Source organism: Fulmarus glacialis, unplaced genomic scaffold (assembly GCF_000690835.1).
Source record: "Fulmarus glacialis isolate BGI_N327 unplaced genomic scaffold, ASM69083v1 scaffold10161, whole genome shotgun sequence".
Classification (NCBI taxonomy): domain Eukaryota; kingdom Metazoa; phylum Chordata; class Aves; order Procellariiformes; family Procellariidae; genus Fulmarus; species Fulmarus glacialis.
In genome coordinates, this window is record NW_009193396.1 from 78,516 (window position 1) to 89,033 (window position 10,518).

Below are 10,518 nucleotides of genomic sequence, written 5' to 3' on the forward strand. Positions count from 1 at the left end.
GGGAGGGACCAGAGGAGAGAGTGAAAGAGACCTTCATATAATGGAGGAGAATGGCCAGAAATAATTATGGAAAATTTGCTGAACTACTGGATTCTTCTAAGAAGCACTAAAAGATACTCCAGCATACATGGATCCAAATTTGACAGAGAATACTATGGGTGCAACTTGTTTGTTCTAGGACTTGTAAACAGCAATCAGTAGTAAACTCAACCATTTGCTAAGAATATGAAATAATGCCTATATGCCAAGAAGAAATTTTCCTTCCAAAAAGCTTCAAAGCATAACTATTTAGAAACAAGTGGTTTTCTGAGCAGCAGAACCACCGAAAATTCATTTCTTACGAGTGTATTTTGAGGCTGAGTTTCTGCATGGATTTGCTGGTATCTAATATAGTGAATTCACATTGCAGCCTCCCTGTCACGGGACTCTGCATACATGCAATTTTCACTAGATAGCTGCCTGTCTTTCATAAAATTTCAAAGAAAATCATGCCTTCCTGTTTTCTCCTTACATGTCAATTTAGCAGAAATTAGACAATGGGCTCCAACATTGTTGGGGGCATGGAACAGTCAGAGACAGACAGTGTAATTGCACAAGTCTTGCTTCCTCAGGAAACCCAGCTAAATGCATGTGACACACAAAAGCTGCCTCTCTAAAACAGTGGTCCAAACAACAAGAAGAGACAGCCACAGAATCTCTCAATGGACAACTCAGTCATTAATTGCAATCTTATCAATTCAATTATACTGCAAACTTGGACAAAAATACCAAACAGTAATGAAATTATTAACGTATAAAAACAAAGACAAAAAGAATGGATTTTCTGCGAGGACCTTCAACAAGCACACAGAAAAGAGAAAAATGAAGAGAACAAAAGTTAAGCTGAACGTTGTTGAACAAGCTGAACAACAATGTCCAAGAAAGCTAATACCATGCTTCTTTCAGCAGAAAGGCAATTTTAGAAAGTGAAAATTGTGGCAGGGGAAGTAAGGATGTCTTTCAGTATCTCTGAAAAAGCAGAGTTTGATTTCTCACAGAGAACAAGACACTGTATGTACGTATAAGCTTTCACAGATATGTAGGTACTTGTTCCCAGGGTTGTAACAGGAACGGTAGTGCATAACACTTATGGAACAAAGAGCATGAAAATGACTATGGACATCTTTACTTCTCATTTACAAAATCTGGCAAGAGACTGTTCTTCCAAATACTCCTCAGAGAGGGAGATTCTCTCTTTCAGAAAGGAGCCCGTTCAATTTGGGTTAACTCATCACTTGGTGGATGCTAACCTAATTGTCATTCTACGGTCTGTCTCAAGAAACAGTTGCAAAGTAAACTGGTGGAGCCTCAAGCTCATCAACTGAGGCTGTGAAACGCTGCTTCCTAACAGGCTTACTTTTTCATGAAAACAACAGGGAAAGTACTAAAAGAAAAAGAATTCTTAAGTTACGCAAACGGAAATTGATCTTACATTGCACAATAACTAACATTTTGCATATTAAAAGCTCCCAGTTACACAACAGACAATATAGAGAGAGAGGTTAAGATGGACGTATACAAAAGAATTCCATGATGCTTCAGTGTGATACACTGGTTTGAAAGAGCACTGTCAAAGCCTTCCAAGGAAAAAACCCTTCCTGAAAATTAGCTATTTGACTACCAGTAATAGAAGGACACTTGTAAGAGATCTAGTATACATTATGTGGTAAGAGTTTTCTCCCTGGTAATTGTATAGATTTTCTCATGAGGGTTTAAAATACATTTAGCACCAAGCCAAGGATCATATGGGTAACTAAGTCAGACAAAGGTTTTCCACTTATGTTATTTCACACGTTACTTTTAAATAGCAATCAAAAATAACTGAAATCCAAGAATCCTCTTATACAGAATATAGATTCATTGCAGAAGCTGGAACCTGCATTCTTCAGGATGGGTGGAAAATTTCTGAAATAAATGCGCTTTTTTTAGGTTTTTTTTTAACTACTTTACCAGTAATAGTTGCAGCTTCAGCAGACAATGGTTGCTGATTGAGACTACTTGTTTCCGAATCTATGTGGAGTGTAGTTAGACTGGCCACTTCTTGCTCCTCGGCACTCTGTTGCTGTCCTGAAATTGCATCAACGTCAGTGGAAGCTGGCGTCCCTGCCTCAGTGCCAAAGCTGAAATCTGTATGAGGAAAGCACTGTATTAACTTACAACCTAAAAATACCACTAATACAAAAATCAAAAGCCCAGCACCTCCAAAATCCTCCATGTAAAACTTGTATGTGCACCTCCTATGCTACTAACACACTGTTGCAAAATTTACATAAAATGTAACAGCAGAAAGAAATTGATTATGATGAATATTCTCATTTATGTCACAAAACCGTTTACTTCTGGAGAAGACATTCCTATTGCATGTCCTGTATTCTGCTTAGCTGCTCTAAGTGCATCTACATGAGAATAAAGTAAAAATAATGGAAACATACATTAAGAAATTTATTTGCAAAATTTACAAGCTGGAAGAGATACACAAGTTGGCTGTTAAAGCACTAACTTCAAACTAAAAATATTATGGCAAATGACATTCTAACAAATGGCTTTTTCAACACTAAAGACAAAATGTCATGCTGAAATGTAGGTTTAAATAACATCACTCAGTTGCATAACATCTACATATCTAAAAATTGTAATTTCTTCAATAAATTCTACCATATAAACATTATTTCTCTCTTACATAATACATAAAGTCATAATTCCTAGCAACCATAATGACCCCTTCTGTTGAACAAGAGTGGGAATGGATAAATGAAATGAATGAAAAGCATTATGTTATTAAACAAAGCGTACTAGTTTTACCATGATATTACACTTAGTATCTTTATTAATCTATAGCTACACAAAGACCGCTGTAACAGTATCAGAAGCACTTCTTTAAATTTTACCTAAATGTTTTCAAAAGAATTAAAGCAACTTCCAAAATAAGTAACCTTTCATTTTTGTATTTTGTGCAAAACAGACGGATATGCTCCAGGGAGAAGACAATGTTGCTTTCTAACTTCTGTTCACTGTTGTTCTGCTTTTTGCACAGTAGTATTCCAGTGCTGCTTTGTTTAGTATCCTATAAACATGATAGCCTCTCTCAAGAACTCTGCTTGCTCCATTAACTTGCTAATGATGTCAGTGGGAAATCAAAATAAGCTCTTTACAGAAGACTGCTGGCATATAACTTCAAAAAAAAAAAGAAAAGAGAAATTTGCAAGCAAGCAATCAAAAATACTACCACTTTTGGAAAAATATACTTGCTTTCAAATTTGCGGCCATCATACTGGAAGGCGCTGAAAGAGTCAGAGTGGCTATCTGAACTGATGAGGTCACTGCTGCCCGCGCTGGCAGGTGATGTCCATTCAGAAGGCACGCCTGGGTCATCTATAGGACGCATTTGGTTCTGTTTGTTCAATATATCAGGAAGGTCTTTAGGAACTTCCAGGCTGCCAGGACTGCTTCCTCTTCTTGTCACATTCTAAACATTGAATAGACATAAATTATCTTACAATCTTGGATGGCTTATTTCCATAAAATGGAAAAAACAATCCCACATTTGCAAATGTCAGAATGTAACAAATAGTTCATAAGTACCTAAACCAGAAATTGTCATCATACTACATACATAGCCAAGACTTTCCAAAACCCCAGACAGGCAGCAGTAAGTGAAGAAGCCATGCAGTCACAGAATTTCATAAATACAAACTTTATTTGCACAATGAATTTTTGGGCACATACCTTAAAAGGCTAGGATTCAGACTAGTATGTGCCACACACGTATTAGGTAAGACTTGAGAGAGAAAAATAGTAAAAAGTATATTATCTCCAGATTATGTCTAAATTACTAAAGAAAACTTGTTAACCTTGGTTCCAGAGACAAGCAGAAAAAAATGTCACAGAATTTTGTGTTTTCTGGCCTATATGCTACCATGCTATAAGCAAAAATTTAATGTACACCACAAGCAAATGAATTTACTAATTCATGCATTAATTTTCTTATGATTAAGCCAAAACCTTGGTATTGACTTAGACACCCAAGACAGCATATAGCAGAAATAAGGCATATAGATTTGCTCATGTAAAAGTAAGGTGGTGTTCTACGTGAAGTCTTTCTTTAAGCCATTTTTTTCACAGATAGGATTGTTTGCTTGAAAGGGAAGACAGATGAAAGTAGAAAAGCCATTTTATGAAACGGCTTGAAATCTTCATGCATTATGAGACTGAAGATGACTTCCTTTTACACTAGCCCAAGTCACTTCTCTATTCTTTTACTACCCTACTACTATTTACAGATTTACTCAGACTGACAAGCTTTTAATGGTACAAGGTTTTAGCATTCAATAGATATAACAACCTAAAACTAATCTTAATAAGTTGGTACTCTGATTTAAAAAGGCATATCTATTTTTGTGTGCTAGATTAGAAAACTAGTGGCAGTTTCAAAGTATTTATCCAAACTTATCTTGGCTGTTTTTTGCTACCTAAGGAAAATATCAGTTCTCTTGTCTGAACTACTAATAATCAATATTCTTGTCCATCTATGTGAAAACAAATAGCATTCACTCTCTTCCTCTCCTCTTCTGTGGCCAGCTGTGATGAATTCTGTTTTATTAATTTGCAGACTAAGTTAACATTTTTTTTACAGTCTTCAAGTTAGCATTTTTGTCTTGTAACTCAAGAGTTACTAACAAGAGCAATTTGCACTAATAATCAAGTTTCATAAACACGAGTTCAATACAAAAGAGAAAAAAGCATACATCTGGACAAACTCTATAGGTCCTCTCTGGCCATTTATAAAAGATGATGATAAATAAACAATTTTTTCTCATCACTTCGAAGAATCTTCTTCTGCCCATTATTAGCAACAACTAAGCTACTTGTTGACAACTTTCTACAGGTGCATGTCTTAAAATGACCTTCTTAAAAAAAAAAAAAAATCTTAAAAATTCTAAAAGCAGAAAACATGCTGAACAACTTTGAAGCGCTACATTTAAATTGCTACCTATTCCGTTCTTCATTTGCTACTTTTTTTTAATATTTCCCCTTTCATTGCTAGTTAATGAAACACTTATCTCTTCCAATCAGTTGTCTTGTTCTGTAAGCATTCAACAGTAACCAGAAATTCTTGACTTAAAATTGATTAAAATTTCTCATTATGAATGTCATTCCAAATAATATGATACTTCTGGAAAAGCATAGGAAGAAAGCATATGAAAAGTTGGTTCAATTAGCAGAGAACTATTTACAAGAAATTATTTAACACTCGTAAGTGAAACAAAAAAATGAAGGAAAAACACCGGTGTAGTTTCGTAGTCTGTTGCACTGACTATACCTGTAGAGAATAGTACCATACAACAACATGGTACCTAACTACATACCACACTGAAGACTGCAAATTTACATACAAACTATTATTCTGAAAGTGTCTGTGTACAAAGATCTTTACAGGCGCAATTAAGGCCGTTTAATGCAATGAGATTATTCATCTGACAGTAACTTCTGCATTGCTTCCACAATGAAGATTTAAGAGATATGAAAACACAAATGGCATAAAATGGCATGAATCTATGTCAAAGGCAAGGAATAATTAAGTGATATTCTTAATTCTTTCTGATTCATAACATACAGAGAAATATGTTTTAGTGAACTGATTTATAACGTCATTGATGAGTTCACGCATATATGCAGACTTACATACTGAAATGTAGGAAGTTTAAAGGCTTACCAGCGCACTACCACTGCGGAGTCTCTCAGCTATAAATTCATCCATGAGGTCAGGAACATTTGTATTGCTACTGCCAATATCACTATCAATAGGGTGCAGCTTTTGACTCATGTCCTCTCTATTAGCTAAAAGCAAATGAACAACTGTATATAGTAAAGAGCACATGAAGACATTTTCAAAACAAAAGGTAAAAAATGAAAAAAACCCTGCTAATTAACAGAAATAAAAAAAAAAAAAATTGCCAAACATGCATTTTAAGAATTTCCCTCTTTTAAAGCAGATTCTACTTTAAGAATTAGTATGGCTTCTTCTTCCCACTAAGCAGGGGTTAGTCGATTTCCAGTACCACCTTTAAGAGCAAGAAGCTTATAGGTAAGCACTACTCAAAGTTGTTAATGCTTGCTTTAAGGATACAGCATATATTCTTCCTCCATATCACAAAAAATAAGTAATAAATCCTAAAAATTTTATATGATTCCTACAGGCTCCTTCTTCATTGCATTCCTAATGAAGAGCAAGGTAGTGGAAAAAGTAAACTAGGTTGTAATATGTACTAATGACAAATGTCAATGTGGCACAGTATACAGTTAGTATAAATAGTGCAAAGAAAACCTTATGTAATAAAATTATATGCTAGTCCATGGAACGAAAATTCAGACTCTGGATGGTCAATGGTTATGAACAATTAATTAAGTTCACTCACTTATCAGTGTTATATTTTTGATATAACTATACTGCTCATATTTAACTGTGGCTGTTACACCTGACTTCATGATCTTCGCCTTTGAAGTCTTCAAGTTATTCCAGTTCATGCTTTCTCTGTAAGAATTTTTCCCTCAGTGTCATCTCTCATGAGATCACAGTGTAGTTTATTCTAATATTGAGGCTCTGTTACAGATTTCAAATAAAACGTACTTCTAAAATTAGTGCTTTCTAGATATCTCTTTTTCAGAAGTCTAGATTCCGCAGAGAAGCAAATCGCTTTTTTGAGACCCATGACAGCCACGCTTTCGTGGTGCTATGCTTACAAAGACTGCCCTCAGGTGGCATTAACATCTCAATGCAGGATGTATTACAGAATCCTCTGTTAATCATGCCAGCATAACAATGGGAAAAAAGAAAACCTACATTACTGCTGAAAGTCAATTTATTGTTCATTTAAGATTATTTAAGATGTGAACTAAGACAATGGATATTAGAGCAATAGCCTTCTTTTTTGATCAGTCCACAGAGGTCTCATAGTTAGCAGGAGGACTATCATGAGACCTTCATGAACATCCATGATTCCAAGAAAAAAGAAAGCAATGAAAGATCTTGCCAAGATGTAACTGCATCCATTTTGATTTATCAATACAGAAAGGCCTACAGCATGTTTTGAAAAAGATTCAAACCTTATGATTAGACTCACAGAGAACTGTCGTAATGAAATCATTCCAGTAATAGGAGATTTCTATTTAAGACTATTTTTTAAAAGTTATTTCAACTGACCTCCAAATGCAAATTTGAGGGGCTTTTTTGTTTTGGAGGAGGAAAAGGAGGAAGAGGAGGAGGAGGAAGAAGAAAACACACTAAATGAACCAGAAATACAATTAGTTCAACCTAGCTGGTCGAGAGCCAGGTCCTTCTGACAAACAAACTACACTCAAAGTGGAATAGCACATTCTGATAAAATATGCATTATGCCAGTCATTCAGTAGGCTGAATTTTAAGGCTCTGCATGGTAGACGAAAATTCAAAACTCTCAAGGATTAATCCTTTATTAGGTCATTTACTGTCTCTTCCTCTTCCCTAACCTGGTGGTCTTCAGCAGCAAAGAGGTTCAACTAAATATCTTGAAAAGGGAAATTAGTAATTTAAAGTATGTAAAAGTAACTTATGCTGGGAGAAAAATCAGCTGGCTGTAGGCGCATGCATAACCAAACAGGGAAAGCAGTGATCATCCCAAAGCCTTTTGATTGCTTATCAGAGCTTGCTTCAGTTGCATTAAGCCAAACTGGTGCTGCCTTTCTCCTTTTGCACTCTGCACACTGTTAGTGCTCACCTGCAGCTTTCCTTCCAAAATAGCCCATTACATGACTGTACAGATCCCTCAGTGGAGCCTCTGCTGGCATTCTGTTCTGCCTCTGTGGGGAAACATTTGCCTTCGGCTTCGAAAGAGCATGTACAACAGTTTTATAAACACCACCCAGGGAGCCCTGCTGTTGCGCTGACTCCTGACCTGATGCTCTAAAGGCACTACGATTATGGAACTGATTAACTGCAATACCTTCTTTTTGCAACATGGCTGCTTGAGTTTCTGTAGATTCCTTAATTTGCTTGCTGCCAGCTGAAGCAGCATTGATCGCATCTAGAGGTCTATATATTCCAGGTCTAACCAGCTCCGTGACAGCTGATGAGCTGGTGTTTGCACTGGTACTGCTGTTGCTGCTACCACTACCGCTACTACTGAAGCCACTGAGTTTACGAAGTCTTGCTTTCCAAGCGGCCTCTTTGCTCTCAAGAGGATTGTAAAATTGAACCGATTCTGTAGATGGCCTAAAAGTAACATGAACGCTATTTCTTTTTTTAGTCGTTATTTTCATGATTTTGGCCCTATGAGTTACCGTTTCAGATATACTCCTTTTAGTTGGTGACAGTTTGCTTGTGCCTGTGATGTGAGGCATTTGAGGGTTAACTTGTGCTTTAGGAAGAATTTTCTTTGCATGCATAACACGTGAGTTGGTTACTTTTTCATTAAATTGGGCACTTCTATGCTTTTCAGCTACCGCTGCTTCCACAGCTAAATCTACATCAGCTTCAGTGGCTGCTTGCCTGTACAGGTATCTCTTCCCTTCTTTGCTGCTAGGACTACTTGACCCGTGATCGAACACGCTTTCATATTGTTTATCAATATTTAACTGTCTGGCTTTATCAAGCGCTTGATTTCTTGTGAAAATGTCTACTTGAGTAGGTGCAATATTACTTATAAAGCCACTTTGGTTCTGTTCTAGGTGCAGCTCTGTGTTATTGGCTCTTTCTGTAACAGTGATGCTATTCGTGCATTGACCAGTCTGATCTCTATTTTCTAATCCATCCAGTGGTAATCTATCATTCCTATTTACTGATGTATCAACTTCATGAGCAGAAGCCTCACATTTATCTATCTCAAAGTTACCGCAAAGTTCTTCTTTTTCTTTAAGATATTCTCTCAGAGAGGAAAGGAGATCATCTTCACCTTCAAGGTCAACATACTGGCTTTGTTCAAAGGCTGTGTTTGCAAATTCTACCGGCCCTATTAAATGACAAAGATGGTCATAAATACTATCCCCAACTTCCAAGGAGGACTCTCTGCTATTTGTATCAGTGATATGGCTTTCAGTGGATCTATGCATTGAAGAGGTCTCAGTGGAACTCTGTAAGCTTGGAGCATGATGGGATGAACTGTCAATGACAGGAACTGCACCTTTGGCTCGTTCAACTGCGAATGGTTCCAGGATATCAGAGGTGCTGCTGCTTCGTGGCAGTGGCTGTTCCTCATTTAACGCACCAAAAACTTCACTTGGAGCATCCTCACTCTGTGAAAAATGTCTGACTCGAGGTGGACGTGGAAGAATTTGAGCATCGTCAATGTCTGTAGGAAAAAAGTATATGTAACATGCACTAAAATTTACATACAGAGACAATATTTATTTACCACTACATCCTAATTATGTGACTTTAAAAGCCAGGAAAGTCCAGAGCCTTGTTTTCTTAAGTACAACAAAAATATTTTTTCCAGTACTAGAGTGTTAAAAACACACGCACATAATATCCAGTACAGAATGTAATATAAATGAGTTAGACCATCAGAACACAGTTTTAAATGTTAACATGCATGAGAACAAACAGTGAGACCATGGAACGTTTGGAAATACAGTTAAAGCTAGGGCTGTGCCAATAAGATCAATAATTCAACCAATATTATTCCAGCTAGCTTGTTCAGGAAATGGTTACCTGGAATACAAATTAGCTTAACAGTAGTACACTTCATGGAATTTACATCTTCAGAAAAATGCACAACTCCAAAGAGAACAAGTAAGTTTTCTGGAAAATTAGAATTGTCTATTGAAGTGGCAAACTATTACTTTTTTCGTAACTTGTATGAATATATATAAATTGCTGAAATATCAGAAAGAATACTATCATACAATTATGAATATTATGGCATATGTAATATAGTGTATACCTAAAGACTAAAGCTTTTAAATGGCAGGGAAGAGCTGGCCCTATACGGAAAACATGACTATTTATTATGGATAATTTAAAGATACACCCTTTTTCCCTAGAAGGATGTTTTGTCTCTCATCTTCAAAATGAGATACTAAAACGAAACTAAACTTCAAAACGAAATACTAAATGGAGGCTTACCTCCCCCTCTTCTTCCAGTTTTACTCAAGCAAATGTGACATTTATGAGAATTACTGAGTTAAGGACTCTGCTACTGAAGAACATTCTGCAGCCTCAAAACAGTTAACATTACAATAAAACCACTTTTGTTTATGAGAAGACCAGAACATTTGTTATGCCCATTTAAATCAGTGATTCCTTGTCTCTGTTGAGACTGTTACTATGTTAGCATCAGTACAAAACACAGTTAACTGTAACGAAAGCTGCAGTTCCAACATGGATCACCTAGGAATTGTACAGAAGTATCTTCAGCCCACTTCACATCACCCACCAAAATAAAGAACCTTCATGCTCCTCTTCAGATCTCCTGATATATTATAGGAACATATATCAAATCACCA

At 36.4% G+C, this 10,518-nt stretch overlaps 1 protein-coding gene across 1 annotated transcript in view; it reads right to left on the reverse strand.

Annotated features, from left to right (window-relative positions):
• The window catches only part of RALGAPA1 (Ral GTPase activating protein, alpha subunit 1 (catalytic)), a gene marked incomplete at its 5' end in the record, with an annotated part of 121,440 nt that overhangs the window by 76,460 nt on the left and 34,462 nt on the right, over window positions 1–10,518 (reverse strand). Inside the window, 4 exon segments of the mRNA XM_009587432.1 lie at window positions 1,990–2,166; window positions 3,289–3,505; window positions 5,753–5,877; window positions 9,195–9,362. Of these exon segments, the coding sequence (XP_009585727.1) occupies window positions 1,990–2,166; window positions 3,289–3,505; window positions 5,753–5,877; window positions 9,195–9,362 (687 nt within the window).